This window comes from Cryptomeria japonica, chromosome 4 (assembly GCF_030272615.1).
Source record: "Cryptomeria japonica chromosome 4, Sugi_1.0, whole genome shotgun sequence".
Taxonomy (NCBI): Eukaryota; Viridiplantae; Streptophyta; class Pinopsida; order Cupressales; family Cupressaceae; genus Cryptomeria; species Cryptomeria japonica.
The window spans coordinates 2936385-2954874 of record NC_081408.1 but is presented as its reverse complement, the minus strand read 5'-3'; the positions used below and the strand labels follow the sequence as shown (position 1 = coordinate 2954874).

Genomic DNA, 18490 nt, shown 5'->3' with positions numbered 1-18490 from the left:
GCAAAAATTGAGATTTATGACAAATAAGAAAAATAGCTTAAATTTTTAAATATGAGAATTCAGGAAAAAGTATATCAAGTAGCAATCAGTTAGTGTAACTAAAGAAATTTAATTGAAACAAGGGACGGAACATTTTAATCTTCTAAAAATACAACTGAATTGGGGAATCTTACTAGCTGTTGATTTTAAGCTGAAAAATGAGCTTTTTTGGGCCATTAATAGTGTCTTCTATCTTCTAATTTCTAAGCAAGCTATGTTGAAATTTATCGTGCAACAATCATCTGTTTATATTCTCCATGGCATAATTCGTTTCTGTGAGCTAAGTGCAAAAATGAAGTTCAGTTGGTAAAATTTCATTATTTATTTTTCACAAGCTATAATTCAAGTTAGTGCTGTATGTCAAAAGAAGAGACTTTATTGCATAAAAAATTATGCTTTCTGAAATATGAAAGTGTAAAAAGCATTTGGCATTTGGTGAACATCAGATTATCAGAATTATCTGCGATATGAGATGATGTTGTGTGAACTTGCTCTTTGCTTAGTGCAGGATAAGATTTAAGTGCCCATGAGAAAGCGACCTTCTTGGGAAAAATAATAATCAAATTCTGATTTGCTTTCAAAAGTTTACATTTATTCTCGTGCAATCAATCTGTGGTGTACGTTCAATGTGAAATGAAGGGAAGCTTATGGGATAAAAAACCACTAAGTGCTAATATTGGCACACATTATAAAAAATGGTATTGCCCCTGATTGATACCATTAAACACAACTAGAGGTTTGGACTTAAGTTTTTATCTTCAAGATAGATGGACTGCTAGATAATTCATTTGGTTTATTCAATCATAAAACTCTCGTTTCTCTTTGTTTTGAATTCAATGAATATATTAGCATTGGATTTTATCAATTGCAAGGTTTTTAAGCAATTAAAAAGTTGGGGTGGTCTACTTTTCTCAATAGTGCTTTCAAAACTGCTTTTCATATTTTTATCTCTTCCAACTTTTATGTTGTTTCTCTCTGTTCAATTGCATTAGACGTAGCAGCTAGAGTGTGTTTAATAGCATATCACAACCATTCTTGCTGACCTACTTACCTGCTCAAGTTATGTTTATTTATTTGCCTACATTTTCAAATATACTATAGTTTTTTCTCAAATATACTAGGGTTTGTTCTGTCATATCAACTTCATTAACATATTCTTGCATATATTTTTTATACTTACTTTTAACTTGTTCTTTTCATTGTATTGCACAGCTTGAAATGTACAGGTCTGGGGATCTTTACAACCGAGATCAAGATGTGAAAGGTCCAACATCCTCTCATTTTCTGTGGCTGTTTAAACAAGTAGCAAGTTTGATAGGCATATCATCAACTCCTGTCCAGGACGTGGTTGAAGGGAAATTCGCTGTGACAGTATTGGTCAAGGTCACTTGCTTGATTATAATTTCTGATTGGATTTTTCATCTTGTCCTACCCAAATCAGCTTTTGGTGAATACACCTACACAATTTAGAATGTTCATATTCAAAGGATATTTGTCTTCACAAAGTGGGCAATACAACCATGTCCAAAGACTTTAGATTTAGCTTATTAAGTATTTGTATTGAGGACTTTGGCTTTTACCACCTGGTTAAGCAATGATATACCACAATTTCTATTCCGTCTATTAAATAGGGTGTGATCAAAATTTCCAGCATTCATGAAATGTATAGGATTCATTTTGGAGCACTACACTGGGAAGTTATAAGTAAATTTTTTTATCTCCACCGTATACATTTGAAAATGAAAGCTATGTTCATGCAAATCCCTATATTCCTTATCTTGTTAGATGATTCTGGAGATACTCTATGGTTTATGCATGTTGAGAGATATTCCTTTCTAGATAATGAATGCTTCTGAAAGCCAGGTCACTGGAAAATACTGGCTGCATTATAGCACATTAAAAAAATAAAAAACGCTAGATATTTAAGTAAAGTAGTAACTGTCATGCCACAGTGCCCTAGGTGACATCACAGTGGAGCAGAAATATCAATTGATTGAATAAATCTGAATTCGAGTGATGAAGTTGATGCCACTCTTAGCTGTTCTGAAAACTGCAACAATATGTAACCATTTTGTAAGTTTGAATTGTGCATGTTAGATTAACTTTTTCTCTGAAAGTTGGGCTTGATTTTGGCCAAAGTCATCCCTAAAAGCTCTTGTATACTGTTCAATCCACCTACTTCTGGGACTACAGTATACTTAGGTTTATATTCTTTAAATTGCACTGTACCAGAAAGTTGTCTCTCTAAAGATATCATAGTTTTCTTGACAGGGGGGTGTGGGAATGTGGGGATGGGAGGACCTAAGGGCTTAAGTTTGGGGATGGTAGGGGGACAGCAGCAGAAAATTGGTGGGGGGCAGTACTCATATACATATAGTGCTTGAAAATTTATTTATAAGAAGATGTATAAGGAATAAGTATAAGAATTGCAAATAAAACATTGGCCTACTATGTAAAATTTAAACTAATAAACATTAAAAATATTGCAATGATTGCATTGAACATTAACAATGTTGGGCGGAGTTTTGGAAATTTGGGAGCAAATCAGGAATAAGAATTGCAAATTTAACTTTGGCATGCTAAGTGAATTTTAAACTAATAAACATAAAAACATAGCAATGATTGCATTAACAATAACAATGGTGGGTTGAGGTCTGGGGGTAGAGCCCCCAACGAGTCAAGTCGTAGCAGTTCATGTATGGCTTTGGGGGCAATGGCCCCAGTGGGTAGCGTCCCTTTTGAGGGTCTGCAATTTTATCACAAACCTTCATGACGAATTTCATTTTCACAAGTTTATCACCTTTTTATGTTTTCACTTGGAGTTTCTAATTGGGGGCCATGGGAGATGCCTTGGCAACCCCGAGATAGTCAAGAGACACACGTAAGTCCCCTGGATATCTTGGCGTCCTCAAATGTCCCAGTGGGGGGCGTTTCCCCCAAGTCCTCACATCGGAGAAACGTGAGAATTTTTGTGTGTGGGGGTGAGGGGGTGGGAGGGGTGGGATGTGTCCCCATGGTTCATTGAAAGATATGGAATGTGAGGCAAGGTCAAACTTGGGAGAGGAGATTTAATATTTTTAGTTTTATTTTAAAAGTGTACCATAGTACATATTCTTTAGATATGGGAAATATGTATATCTTATGTTTTGGTAGTAATGTCATTTGTTAGTAGTTAGTTAGCCGACGGGTAGGTAGTTGGAGTCGCGACGGTTGTGTCGCACCCCTTCAGCTGTTATATATTGTACTACCTGTGGGTATTGAAGTGTGTTGTGTGACGACAGATAATACTATGAACCTTGTATACACTTTGAGTTATTAATGGAAAGCTTATTCTTGCGTTCATGTTGTATTGTTTATTTCTGCGTTACTTCTATACTCTCTCTGTTTACCCAGTGTGGCAAACATTTGGCGCCGTTGCCTAGACATACTCGGGAACGGAAGACGTGGATGGTGCACGAACATGATGGGCCTACCCGTTGGTGAGATAAACCCAGAGGCCGACGACGCGCTAACAGAGCTCTACAACGGAGAAGACACTGCGACGAGGGAATTTTCAATTCTGCTCCAGGTAGCCATCGAGACCTACGTCTGACGAGAGGCCATGGAGGCGGAAATCCTACCAAGTGCCGTGTGGACAGCATTGGAGGTTAGCCCGACAGTAAATCGGTTGATGAACCACCTTCCCCGGTTGCTTGCACAGGCATTGCTGGCACAACAAGCTTGCCTGGAGGAGATTGCCCAAGAAGAGCGACGCCAACAAATCCTTCAACAGTACAAAGAAAGCAGCCGACGGGAAGCGGAACGGGATGGTGCCAGGCCAGGAAGGAATTGAACCCTGAATCCCTAGGGATAAAGGAACATTCTATATTCAAATAAAGGTGTCATAATATTGACACAAGTTGTATCTGACAAAATGAATTAATAAAGGCTTGTTTTGGTTTATGTATTGTGAATTATGGAAATGTACGACAATTAATGCCCAATCTATTAAACAAAGATAGAAATAAGAAAGCAAAAACGGACGAGTGGGAGGCCGCGCAGAGGGCCTTGATTCTGGAACGACGAGTAGAACGTAGACGAAGGCTGAGGCAACTTGACGAGGGGTTGCTCGAAGGGAACCAAGGAGGTGTCATAGAGGGTGCAGAAGCCGAGGGGAATTTCTACGCGTCGCCAGACCACCGTAGGGTGAGAAGCCACGAAGAGTTTCTGGAGGAAACAAGGTTACAGAGAGATCTAGTCGAAGAGACCCGGGATCGGTTCAGAAACTTATCCCTTACACCATGAAGTGAGGATCACCAAAGGGAGCCAGGAGTGGGCGCGGGTGAGGACGAAGAGGAGGATAACCGTACGGCTGTAGGTGCCACACACGGCAGGAAAAACACCGTACCTCCAGTCACCCATGCAGGACACACCACCAGCGCCGGGGGGAGTGGCACAGACACAACCACAACCACCTCTAGGCAGACGACCCCCATCGATGGCGGGCAAACAAAAGTTGCCTAAATTCAACGGAGATGGCAACGATGACCCCGTATGGCATTGCCGTACGTGTGAGACAATATGGTCAACCAACGGGGTAGTTGACAAAGCGGATTGGGTGGTACAGTTCCTTGCCACCCTGAGAGGAGTAGCCATTGATTGGTACTCTGATGTGGATAAAACAAAGGTGGGAACATGGGACGACCTACAGAAAGCTTTCGAGACGGAGTTTCGACTCCTTCGAGATGATAATGAGATCGTGGTGGAGATATTAAGCACAAAGCAGGGAAAGCACGAGACAGTGCGAACATACAGGCGACGGTTAAAAGAGTTACTGGGGAAGATGGAGAACCAGCCGGCTGACGGACTAGAGAAGAGATGGTTCGTGGAAGGGTTGCGGTCATCCCTACGGAGAAAAATGAAAATTGTAACGCCCACCTCATACGATGACGCATACAACCGCGCGATGGATTTGGAAAGTGAAGACAAAACATTGCGGAAGAAAAAGGACAAGTCCTCTGGAGAAGAGGAGTCCTCGGGAGGAAGCAGTAGTGATGAATCGTCAAGTAAGAAGGTGCAAGCTCTTCAAAAGGATATGCACCGTATGATGAAGGAATTTAAGAACATGAGAGGGAGCACGAGTAAAAATGAAGACGTGTGGTGCACGGAATGTAAGGAAGGAGGCCATACAAAAGGCACCTGCCCGAAAAAGGCATTCTGCGAAATTTGCCAAATGTTTGGACATGCTGTCAAAGAGTGTCCCTACAACATGAAAACGAAAGGGAACCAGGTATTCTTTGCGCAAGAGCAACCCTCGCTGCCCGCAGTAGCAGGCTCCGCCCTGTTGCAAGCCGACGCCACTGCATCATCCAGTGGTTATAGAGGAAACCGAAGAGGAGGGAGAGGCAACAACAACAACAATAACAATCAAAGCAGAGTGCAGTATGATACTAAGGGGCGACCAATAATTCAATGTCGGGCCTGCAACCAATGGGGGCACTTCGCTCGGGAATGCCAGAACACTGAAACCCCCCAGAGCCTTTGAAAATGGTGTGGCCCCGGTGACCACGATGACACACGCTGCCCTAAGTAGGGGGTGAATTTGCTCAATATTGAGAAGAGGGGCGAAGACAAAGAAGTGCTGGAAATCACTCGCGCGCAGGCGAAGAAGGCAACCTATTTCGACCCCCGCACAGAGAAGGAGAGACTGCGGGAGGCGAAGGACGACATTGAATGGGAGATGGCGGCAGAAGGATAGAAGAACACGGAGATGATGAGTCCCTCAACCCGCCTGAAAGCGGAAAAGAATATCATTGGGCAAATCTTGCAGATGGAGGTGTCGATAAAGGTAAAAGACCTTCTAGACTCCATGCCACATTTGAGGACTGCCATCCTCACCAATGTGCAAAGCACCGCACATGCATCTTCGAGTACACCACAGGTAGAGGTTCCCGTCAGCGCTTCGACAAGTGCACCACAGGTGGAGGTTCCCGTCAGCCCTTCGACTGACCCGATGTTACTAGCCTTGAGCAGTGGTAGACACCCAGTTGTGGTCGAAATGGGTATCTGTGGGACCATTCTGAAGGACACCATTGTGGACGGGGGTTCTGGAGTGAATGTACTACCAGAAGAGACATGGAAGCGGCTGGGGAAGCCCACCCTGTGGCCACCCACATTCAATCTGGTGGGAGCCGACCAACACGGCATCAAGCCACTCGGCCTATTGATGGCCCAGCAAGTGAAATTGGTACGCAACCATTCCTGTTAGATTTTGTGGTTATTCCCTCGAAAAAGAAAGGCTATGACGCCATCCTGGGGAGAGTGTGGTTGATCACCGTGAGGGTGAACCACAATTGGAAGAAAAATACACTCTCCATGGAGAAAGGAGGGCGGAAATATATCATTGACCTACGGACCCCAAATGTTGGTGAAGAGCTCGCCTCTCTCGACTTAGACGTAGAGGACTCTAATAAATGGGAATGGGGTTCCGACGGAAGCAAAGGCAAGAACGCGATGGAGCCAAACAGTGAAGGGGTACTCGAATTGGAGGAATGTTCTGGAGACGAAGTGTGCTCACTCAACGGGTCTTCCATTAGCAAATGGAGGATTACGAACTTTTTCAATGCAACATGTTGCAGATAGAGGAGCCCGCCGATAAGGAGGTCTTCCCTCCAGAGTACAGGGAATATAAGGAGGGGGAAGCCCGGGTGGACGAGGCACCTGCACATCAGTTCGAAAAAGACAAGCCAATTCAATTTGAAGAGTCCAAGTTGAAGGCAACAAACCTGGGAAAAGAGGACCCACGGAATATATTAGTCGGGGATGACTGGGATCCTGTGCTGAAAGCAGTGGCCTTCAAAATATTTTGGAGTTTAAAGATGTCTTCGCATGGACGTATAAAGACTTGAAGGGAGTACCTCCCAAACTGTGCGTGCACTGCATCTCGTTGGTACTCGGAGCCTAGCCGGTACGAAAAAGACCGTACCGGATGAACCGCAACTATGCAGTGCGGGTGAATGAAGAGAGAAAAAATGCTCGAGGCCGGTATCATTTTTAAAGTGCAGACAAGCGAATGGGTGTCACCCATAGTCATTTCACTAAAGAAGGAGGCTAACCAAATAAGGATTTGTGTGGACTTCCGGTGTCTCAATGCAGTTACGATTAAAGACCCTTTCCCAATCCTATTTACGGACAGCATACTGGAGGAGCGGCCATGAGATGTACTCGTTTTTGGATGGATTCTCCGGATATAACCAGATCTCAATCGCCGAGGAAGATAAATTGAAGACCACCTTCGTGGTCGAAGATGGTGTCTATGCATACAACCGGATGCCATTCGGCCTATGCAATGCACTTGCAACATTCCAGCGAATTATACTACACATATTCGACAAGATGTCGGTAGGGAATTTTAAAGCCTTCCTCGACGATTGGTCCATCTATAGTGGCCAAGATACGCATTTGGTAGCCCTCAGAGAGTGCTTGGAGAGATGCTGAAGGGCAAGGCTGGCCCTTAATCCAAAAAAATGTCGATTTATGGTGCCACAAGGCAAATTGCTTGGGCACATCGTATGCAAAGCAGGTCTGAAGACGGACCCAGACAAAAATACGGGTGATCGTGGAGATGGAGCCCCCTACGGATGTCACTGGGGTAAAGTCCTTCCTGGGCTATATCAGCTACTATAGAAGATTCATAAAAAACTTTGCACAAATATCCCACCCCTTGGACAAGCTCACTCGCAAGGGTGAGCCGTACACCTGGGGGACCCCTGAGAGTGAAGCATTTGAGGAATTAAAGACAAGGCTGGTAGTTGCTCCCATCCTCGCTTACCTCAACTGGGACAGGGAGTTCCATGTCCATGTGGATGCCTCAAACTTTGCGATCAGTGCCACACTGGCCCAAGTGGGAGATCATGGGTTGGATCATCCTGTCTATTTTGCTAGTATACTGTTATCTAAAGCGGAGAAGAATTACAGCACAACAGAACGGGAGGCATTGGGGATGATCTATGCGGTACAAAAATTCAGACACTATCTGTTGGCGACATTGTTCACATTCTACGTGGACCATCAAGCCCTCATGTACTTGGTCAACAAGCCGATAATTCAGGGAAGGATTAGTCGGTGGCTACTCTTGCTACAGGGGTTTACGTTCACAATAATTGTACGGCCAGGGAAAAGCCATGTCATTGTTGACCAACTGTCCCGGATCAGGTTCGGAGAGCCGACAGAAGGGGTAAATGACGACTTTCCAGACGCCCACCTATTCAAGATCGCAGTACTACAACCATGGTATACTGCCATGGAGGAATATCTCTCCACCTTTGTATTCCCCCAAGGCATGTCGTCGGGAGAGCGAAGAAAGCTTGTGTTGAGAAGCCGCACATTCTAGCTGATTAATGGTTTATTGTATAAAATGGGGCTCGACGAGGTGTTACGTCGGTGTGTGATGGAGGAAGAGGTGCCAAGCATCCTGAGGGAAGCACATGAGGGGCCCGCAGGAGGCCATATGGGACCAGACACTATAGCAAGGAAGGTGTTGCTAGCAGGCCTCTGGTGGCCCACATTGTATAATGATGCGAGAGAATGGGTAGTGGGTTGTGATACTTGCCAGAGAGCGGGGAGGCCGCTAAAAAGGGATTTCATGCCCCTCAACCCGTCGCATGCTCAAGAACTATTCAAGCGCCGGGGGCTGAATTTCATCGGGCCGCTCAAAGTGAGCCGTGCTAGGAGGTGTCGCTACATTGTGGTAGCCACTGAATATTTAACAAAGTGGGTTGAAGCGCGAGCCCTACCAGACAACTCGGTCGTAAGTACAACAAGATTTATCTATGAGCAAATTATTACGCGGTATGGGATCCCTATGCAGTTGACAAGCGACAGAGGCGGACATTTTGTGAACCACGTGATTAAACTCCTTACTACAAAATTCAAGATTTTTCATTCACTATCTAGCCCCTACTACCCGCGAGCCAACAGACAAGCCGAGGCTACCAACAAGATTATTGTGAGCGTGATATACAAGTCGTGCGGTGTCGAGGGAGAAGATTGGGAAGAAAAGTTACCTTTGGTCTTGTGGGCCTATCGTACAACCTACAAGGTGACCACAGGCCACACTCCGTTCCAACTCATGTACGGGCAGGAAGCTGTGGTGCCAAGCCTTCGCATTGCAGTAGAGAATAGACTCAGGATATGGAGAGTATGAGGGAGAGACTGTATGCCTTAAGCCATTTGGACGAAAAAAGAATGATGGCACAATGGGCCATAGAGGTAGCCCAGCAAAGATGGAAGGTCTGGCACGACAAGCATCTTTGACGAATGAAGTTTACTCCTGGGCAGTTAGTGTTGAAATTCAACGGGAGGAACGAAATCAAACCAGGAAAATTTAAAGTGCGATGGCTAGGGCCCTTCAAGGTACGTGAGGTCAATGCCAACAGGGCGATTAGGTTGTGGACGCTCGACGGGAAGGAGATACCAGACGCCGTCAATGGGTCGAAATTAAAAGTTTACCACGAACGGAGGGAACCTGGACCCTCCAATCAGGATGTTTGACAGTATTTAAAAAAAAAAAAAACAAAAAAAACCGGACGTACGGTGGCAACACTGACGGGGGCCACTGTGCAGTGACCACACCGGCGGTGGGACCACCGTGCGGTGGTAACACCGGCGGTGGGACCATCGAAGGTGGAACCACCATGCGGTGGTAACACCGATGGTGGAGCCACCGTGGGGTGGGACCATCGGTGGTGGACACCACTGTGCGGTGGATGCCACCGTGCAGTGTACACCACCGCCAACACAAAAAAATAAAACCCCCGCACCACGCAGCCCACGCCAAAAAAAAACATAAACCCTCCGCCAAATGCAAAACAGACGAAGAAAAAAAAAAAAGAGAGACGCACACACCAGTAGCCCCGCACAACAACGCAACAGCCCCGCACAACAACGCAACCATACACAACCGAAGAAGGTGGTTACAAAGGTGTCCAATGACCGTATGACTTTTAACCAGAAATTAGTTATACCAAAAATTAATGGAGTCAGCGGGGAAACGAAGCTGGAAAAAGCAGTTGCAGGCTTCCTCCAATAGCAGGCAGATGGATAGAAATACCAGGGTCTTGTCGTCAGGCATGCGTGTGGCAGGCAACACAATGGATGCTAGCGCCAGCCATAAGCAAAAGCAGAAAGCACCACAAACTGCCATAAGTGGGAAAAATACATTAACACCTTAGAATATCACCTTTGAAGCCCTGAATGGGTCGGAATGCCGGAAATGGTGGCAAGACACTCCCAACGATGATTTGGTGAAGCAGAATCTTCGTAAGGCACAAGTGGAGTGGGCTATTCGAATGCCCGTGTTTCCTATCCGCGAGTATGAGGGTGCCCTGCGGTTCATGGTGGACACCTTCGACAAACACATGCACCAGTACTTTTGAATACCTCGGGAGGGATGTCACCATATCCTTCAAAGTGGTGGACTTTACCAGAGTATTCGGCATTCCGGGTAGACAGGGCAGAAAAATAGAGTTGAAGGCTAAGAAGATGAAGCGGGAGGAGGAGTATTGGATAAAATTAATATCTAGGAACTTGACGACAACAGAGTTGGACAGCGTGGCTAATGCCACGAAGGGACGAGGAATCCGGAAAACATTTGTTGCAGAGGGCCACTGGCGGTGCATTATGGATATCATTAAGAGCAGGTTGACGGGATCGGGTAGGGCATTGGACATCGCACTCCCTCAGATTATGCTAATGAACGGGCTGATGAACGACATTGTGTACGATTGGGCCGCGTTGCTAGCAGAGCGCATGTATGAGTTTTTGACGATGCAACATCGCACGTTCTACATGCCCCAGTATGCTATAGGGCTGTTCTTGGAGGCCACGCAGGAAGCCGTGTCGGAGGCAGAGCTGGAGGTACGGCCTCAGGGACCGTTGGCAGCGGGTAAGCCTCCTATCATGTATTGGAGACACCTGGACATTGGGCATTCTTCCGCAAAGCGGAAACGGACGGTGGATACAGCCTCAGGGGAACCTGATAGTGGGAGGGAGACTTCCAGTAGTACAGAGGATTCAGAAGCGGAGGATGAGGAGGATGATAGCAGCAGGGCGACGGAGGAGAGGGTCCTTTTTGCCCCACCCTGGTTATCGATGGGCACACCTGTGATGTCATTCGGAGTGGGAGGCACCTTTATTCCTGCATTTGGGCAGAGCCGCACGCCAGTTGCACTTGGCCCCCTCCAGCAATAGGTAGCATCACCTTCGCCGGATCCAGCACCACCTTCGGGACCGGCCTCGACCATGGAGGCACTTACAGAAGACATGGGAGAGTCGCCGCATCGGGTAGTGGTCGATGAGGAGCCTCAGGTGCGATTGGATGTTGTTGGAACTGAGGTAGTGGTGACTATTTCCGCCTCTTTGTTGGAGGAGCCCATGGCTATGGCGACACATCCTCCAGTGGTAGAGATGCAGAGAGTCCCGGGGATCCCTAGTACAGACCCGTTGGTAGTAGCTATGGAGAGCTGGCTGACTCGACGATTTCAGATGATAGTGGTATCACCCGTGGGAACTGTTGTATTCTTACCTTGTCGAGAGACTCCAGCAGAGGTAGTAGACTTGGACGACTCATCAGGCGAGGCACATGGACTAGCAGTTGGGAACGAGGTAGGAGAAGTCGTCTCTGCGTACAGGAACAGGGGGATGTTACACCTGTAGTGGCGGAGGAGGTACCTTCATGCCAGCCGGATGCGGCAGTATCTGTTCCGCCAGAGACTTCTCCTTTACCCCTTGGCGCTCTTACACAGAGGCCACTTCCATCACGGTCACAACCCTTAGAGTAGACGGGGGAGGACATTGAGGCCTATTTAGCTGACGTGGTGACGAGGGGTAGACTAGTGGTGGCCACGACTCGGATGCAAGCATTACAGTAGGTTGTGGTGGAGTTAGAGCGGGTCCTACAGTTTATGTGGGTGGGCTGCCCGACAGCCTTTGCTACATGCTTTGAGTCTCAGGGATGGTCGACTACACAGATGGATGAGATGCTATAGGCTTGGATTGTGTGAGAGCCCATTGTGGAGAGTCGGGTGATGGAAGTCATCTGAGAGATCGACCAGGTCTACCGAGACGCCTGTTATACATTGAGGCGTACACATCAGGAGTCTGCGGTCCGCGAGGCTGCACGAGTCGAGTTGGAGAGGGATGTGGCCAGTCAGCAGGCCTCGTGGGCAGCAGCGAGGGCACAGTTGTTGGCACACTCGAGGTGGCCCGAGCAAAGACGACTGATACCCGAGTAGAGAAGGCTGAGGTGGAGACTCGCCTGGCGGCTGAGCAGAGTGTGAGGAGCCACGTGCAACAGGAGTTGGATGCAGTCAGTGCCGAGAGGAGCCTATTGCAGACTCGATTGGTCTGTATGACGGAGGCAGCGGATACAAAAGAGGAGTTGTCGGAAGCCGCGCACATGGTGAAGATGGCTTTGGAGAAAGTATTGGTGGTGGAGCGGGATGTGACTCCACACACTCAGCAGGTTTATGAGCTCCGCGCCCACTTGGCGGCCCAGACACCGTCATCTCAGCCTTCTACTTCAGGGACGCTTCCTCAGCTCCCTCCTTAGTTTTGTCTTGGATGAATATTTTGTATGGGTGGTTTTATCTCCATTTTTGTTGTTAGTTGTCGGAGATGACTTCTTTTTTTGGGGGGGATGATGTTGTCGGGAAATATGTATATCTTATGTTTTGGTAGTAATGTCATTTGTTAGTAGTTAGTTAGCTGACGGTTGTGTCGCACCCCTTCGGCTGTTATATATTGTACTACCTGTGGGTATTGAAGTGTGTTGTGTGACGGCATATAATACTATGAACCTTGTATACACTTTGAGTTATTAATGGAAAGCTTATTCTTGCATTCATTTTGTACTGTTTATTTCTGCGTTACTTCTGTACTCTCTCTGTTTACCCAGTGAGGCAAACAAGTACATATTCTTTAGACTGCAGTGGAGCACAAGGTTGAATCTCTAAAGATATGGGATGTGAAGCAAGGACTTAAAGATTTCTTCTCAAAGTTTAACTTTGTTATGGCCCTTTTTGTCCCTTGTCATTCATAGGTAATGGTCTTGGCATTTAAATACTTAAGCTCATAGGTGTCTGAGTCAGTGCTGCTGTAATGATCTATTAGACATGTTCATGCAGCCATGTAGAGAAGACTTTTAACCTCATGTGTATTTGAATCTTACATCTTCTTTAAACTAACCCAACTACCCTAGCTTTTGAATTACGGTCCCTCTTAGTTCATCTGTGCTTCTTTTGATGACTTCTAGAACCTACCAGCTATTCTTTCTTGTTTATGGTCTGCATGGGGGCTGTTAACCTGTATCCAAAGAGATATTAGGTGGATGGTTTCCAAAATTGCTGGAATTCAGATGTTCCATATTTGATAGCAAACTAGAAACAAAAAAACCAGAGACAAAATTGCATTTGTACCTGGGACAAAAGATATAATTGTAGAAGAAATTTTTTGATTTGGTCATTCTGTACATGATAATGTCCAAAAAGAGATGATTAGTTGTTTCTCTTTTTGTCAAACCCAATCTATGTATGTACATATATGCAATGGTGGTACAAAGGGCAAAGGAACTCCAGTGGAAGATTAAATGATTGCTTTGCAACATGCAACCCTTTTTCTCATAGAGGCTAGAGATGAGCTACATCAAATGGTAACAAGCTGTCCTTGTGATAAGGAAAGGGGGCAAAGTTGATCTTTACCCCATCACAAATTGGGATCTCCTCTTTTGCTATCGGTTTTAGGTCTTAGGTTAGTTTGGTAACAGTCAGATCCTTTAGATTAGATTAGGTTGAGTTGATTTAGCCCTCAATACCTTGGCTATGAGTGATATATGATGATCATTTCGTTTAATCATCATCTTTAGAGATGAATGCAATGAATGCAAGTATGAAGATGAATCATGAGAATTGAGATGATAGATGCAAGATGAAGGCTTAAATAGCATGGAAAGGCTTTGATGATGATGAGGGACCCTTTGAGTTGGTGAGGTGAGTGCTACTACTCACAAATTTGATCAAAGTTGAGTCATTGTCAGTGACCCCCTGAAAGCCTTGCCTCAGCCTATTGTTAGTGCCCCCTCAAAAGTTCGACCTGCTCACAGGTATTTCCTGTGACCCCTTGAAAGCTCGATCGTAGCAAGATGAAGGTCTCTTGAGATGAGTGCTTGATGTTTTGAGAGATAGAGGTGATTGAGCAAGAAAAGTTAACATCTTTTGGCTCACTGTTAGTGAGGGGTGAAAACCACGACCACTTCTAGTCAGTGCACCATGAAAACCATGACCTCCTTGAGTGATTGTCAGTGCATGCTCAAATCCCCGCCCAAGCTTAGAAGAGAAAATGTCTAAGGCGATGACTATGGTAATGATGAGAGAATGATGAATTCAATGTGTCGAGTAAGGTAAAGGAGAGATCAAATGGATCGCCAAAGAAGTTTGAAGGCATGAACATAATGGAGATTGGAAGCTTTTACTTTCACCAAGGGCTAAACCATGAGCAAGGCATTGTCAGTGCCTACTCAAAAGCCCGACCACTTCTTGTCAGTGCCCTCTCAAAAGTCCGATCTCTTTTTGATAATATGATGAAACTATAAAGATCCGATCAACTACTGAGAGGGGGGGTGAATCAGTAGATAGAAAATAAACTAAACTTTCACCAAAACAAACTTTCAACTCTGAATCAACTCATAAAGTATACCGGTTTAGACACTTAGACAAATCTGCAACTGCATTGTTAAACTTTACCGGTTGTCCTAATACTCAGTGAGATGTGAAAAGACAAATTAAGGGAAACCACCCTAAGTACAAGGCAAAGCAGGTGAAGATGCATATGTGGATATAGAGAATGATGATGAAGAGGTAACCTCTCCACCCCGAGAAGATCAACAACTCAAGGAGGTGCAAGTGGGAGAAGAAAGATTTGCTATCCCAACATGGCTTCTGGAGAGATTGGCAAAGGAAGTCATAGTGATAGAAGAAGAGCCTATAGATGATTTTGACAACCTCCTAAATAGAGCTCAAGAGAGAGTTGAAAAGAAGGTCACCAAGATGTCGAAGATTACAAAGGATAGTACAGGATCTCGATTGATACAAATTGCCACTCCAAGGGTAGAGAAGCCTAAGGATGAGATCACAGCAGAGGAGTATGACTTGGAGACTATTGACTTAGGTCCTCCCACTATTGAGCAGGCAATGGAAGACTTGAATGACGTCGGGAAAACAGTTCATGATATGTTGAAGCTTGAGGTCGAGAAGAACAAGAAGCTTGAGAAAGAAGTGAATGCATTGAGGAACTAACTACAACAGTTCAAAGAACCGATAAAGCAACATGATTCATCAAGCACGCCTCCACCGCTGCTTCCTCCAAACTCAATTGATAATTTAGAAAAGATGAGGACTTAAGCTCATTTGATGGAAAAGTGGATAGATAAGTCTTTCAAAAATGTTAATGCATTCGTGAAAGAACTAGTATGGATATTTGATAAAGTCCCAAGTGTTCTTGACATAAGCCAAACCCTCATGGCAGCTTATGATGTTTTCACTTTCACCAAAGATTACACCTTGCTGAGACAACAAACAATGAAGAATTTACCTAAGTAGACTTTGGTGAATGGAGGAGTGGCGAAAGGACAATCACATGATTTCCATCATTGGTATAACTTGCTCTGAATGAGGAAGGTCATCTTCGAAGATATCGACAGTGGTTGCACTCAAGTAGACAATGTAATAAACGTGATACATGATAAAATCATGGAAGTAGCTGAGATTATACTTGAGAAAGAAATGAATGCAGGAATCCATATAGATGCTGATCAATCGATTGAGAGAGTAAAAGTCATATTCTTTGGGATAGCCAAATCACCTTCGGAGAAACAACTAGAAGATATACACTCATTCATGGTACTTGCTAGCAAGAGTAAAGGTTTTGGGCCAGGTTGGGAGAAAACCTTTGCTTCTGCCTTAGATGAAGTGAGCTTCATGGAAGATCAGTTGAAAAATGTACCTGCTGCTCTAATAGCTGAAATTGAAATTACAATGTCCAGACTCATTGAATTTGCAACAAAAGAAAAGGATAAGGGAAACAAACTTCTAGAAGAAAGTTTGTTATGATACCATGTGGCGTCATTTTTCTCATTGGAGGATCTTTACTCGAAATTTGTGCCAAATGGATGTCACATTTCCATTGGCTGATTTTCAATAATTTGCAATAGATAGGCATTTTGTTGTAACAAACTCTAATTAGGGTTTAGGTGGCAAGATCTTGGCCCTTGATTTTGATTCAATCTTGTCCATTCATTGTATTTGGGAGCACTAAATAAGCTCCACTCATTTCGTTTGTGAAGGATTGATTAAAGAGTTTTGAACAATTGTTGCTTAGATGGTGCTAGAAATAATAATGTCATTGAAATGTTGGTGAGTTATTGTGTTTTGGAGCATTTGCTTGTATCTTCATCCTTTTATGAGAGAACTTAAAATCTAAAAGAACAAAAAAAGAAGAAGATAGAGTAGAATTTTCTTAAGTATTTAGATGAATGAAAGACTCATGTGCATGATTGATAGTGAGGTTCTTATTGTTCATGCTAAAAGTATTTCATCAATGGTGAAGTATCTTGCGTAGTCAACTGAACTCATTAAGCCAAGCTTAACTTCAATTATTACTTTTACATTGATATGCTTCATCTTGAGGGTATCTATGTTTGTGGTAGTGATTTGAAAATCATTAGCTATCCCTAGAAGATCGCACTAGCCTTGTGGAGATGTTCATCGCATGTCAAAGCAAAGCTTAGTTGAGCCTCACTTGAAGTCTTCCATCACTCTTGGATTCCTAGTATTAGTCTAGCTTTCCTAAACCCTCATCCCCTTTTTCACTTTTTTTATCAAGAGATCATTAGCAGTAGTAGAAGAACCTCATTGCAATATCATTCGTAAGAACAACATTCCTTGTGATTAAGAAGTTTTGATTCTTTGAAGAACAATTACGTAAGTCCATTTGAGGAGTAGCAAACACATCAAACCATTGAAGCTAATCCAACATGTCAAGACTTAACATTGTAAACCTTGGAGTTGTCTCAAGTGATCCTAACACTCAGCATTTGGGAAGTCTTTGTTCAAGAGAGGATAGCTATGGAGTATTCAATACTTTATTTTGTGTTCGATAGTGCATAAAACACACATCAACACTAGCCATCCTAAGAGGTATAGCTATTGACTAGTATACAAAAATTGAATCAACCTTCTGAATTACACTAAGGTTGTGTTGGAAATGTTTGTGTGAGTCACTTGGTGTTATTGGAACTTCTAGGGTATTTCATATCCATCCCATGTGCCATATAAGAATGAGAAACCTGATATATGAAGGTAGTGGATTTTTATTGATGTCTTGGGGTGTCCTCTATTCGTGTCCCATATGGCAAGCATCTCAAAGGATGTTCGATATATTCAAGTAGAGAAAATTAAGGTAAGGAGCATTGTATTTTTTTTATCAAGATATTGAAGATGTGCCTACCTCCATTCCTTGGCAATAGATGATGGAATGGCCCAAAATGGGAAGGCATTGTATTGTTTGGTTAGAACATTAGGGTGGTAGAGACTTGTTTCCCACCTTGACATGTGAAGCATGTAGAGTTATTGGGAAGTTGATGTTATGTATCCTCCCATCTCATGGGTAGGCAAATTGTCAAAGGCTCAATGGCTTGACTATATCCAAAGGCGCAAAGCTTTGTATTGTAAGAAACTCATTATCTGCCAGAGATATCAAAATATTGATGCATGCTTTCCTATACAAGCCCGACAAGCTTGTATGGTGAATTCAGTGGGAAGAATTGGGGATATGTTGAGAGTCTTATTATAATAATGTGTTTGCTCCTCAACATAAACATACTATGTTGACACTGATGCTTAAGGGTATTAAGTGTGAGCTCTAGGTTTATTGGAGGTCTATAGGTCATAATGCACTTGGCCTTTGGTGCCAACAAAATGTCAAAGGTTGTCATGAAATAGATTTGGCACACAATTTAAAAGACAAGGGGCACAATTCAAACAAAAAGGTATTGGTATGAAGACTTGTTCAAAGCATTTTAAAAGGCAAGCTTTCAAAGGGAGCCCATATATTGTTTTAAAAGACTTTTAAAGTGATATAGAGTGCCCAACAGAGTGGTGCTATGTTTGTCTTTTAAACCTAATCACCATTATTGTAGGGTGTCTCTCCTAGATACCATGCATACCTCAATGTTTCCATCTCACATTCGGGACATGAATTTGAAGGATAATGCATTTGCACCATTCAATGTTGGGGTGCTACAATATTGCTGAGTGGAGTAGGCGCCAACTCTGATTTTGATAAGTTTTTAGTCATTTTGGAAATGCTTTTTTTGGCTCTGGTGGTGGCTACAGATTGTGCAACTGTAGGGGTTTGTTTA

General features: G+C 44.0%; 1 protein-coding gene across 3 annotated transcripts in view; it reads left to right on the top strand.

The window, feature by feature from the left end:
* Window positions 1-18490, top strand: part of LOC131064539 (uncharacterized) — a 96223-nt gene that overhangs the window by 45096 nt on the left and 32637 nt on the right. For 2 of the 3 annotated variants that reach the window (XM_057998690.2, XM_057998689.2), the window contains one exon: window positions 1252-1422. The exons of the other annotated variant lie outside the window; for it this stretch is intronic. In XM_057998690.2, coding sequence (XP_057854673.1) covers window positions 1252-1422 — 171 coding nt within the window. The remainder of the gene's footprint in view (window positions 1-1251; window positions 1423-18490) is intronic. 3 annotated transcript variants of the gene reach the window in all.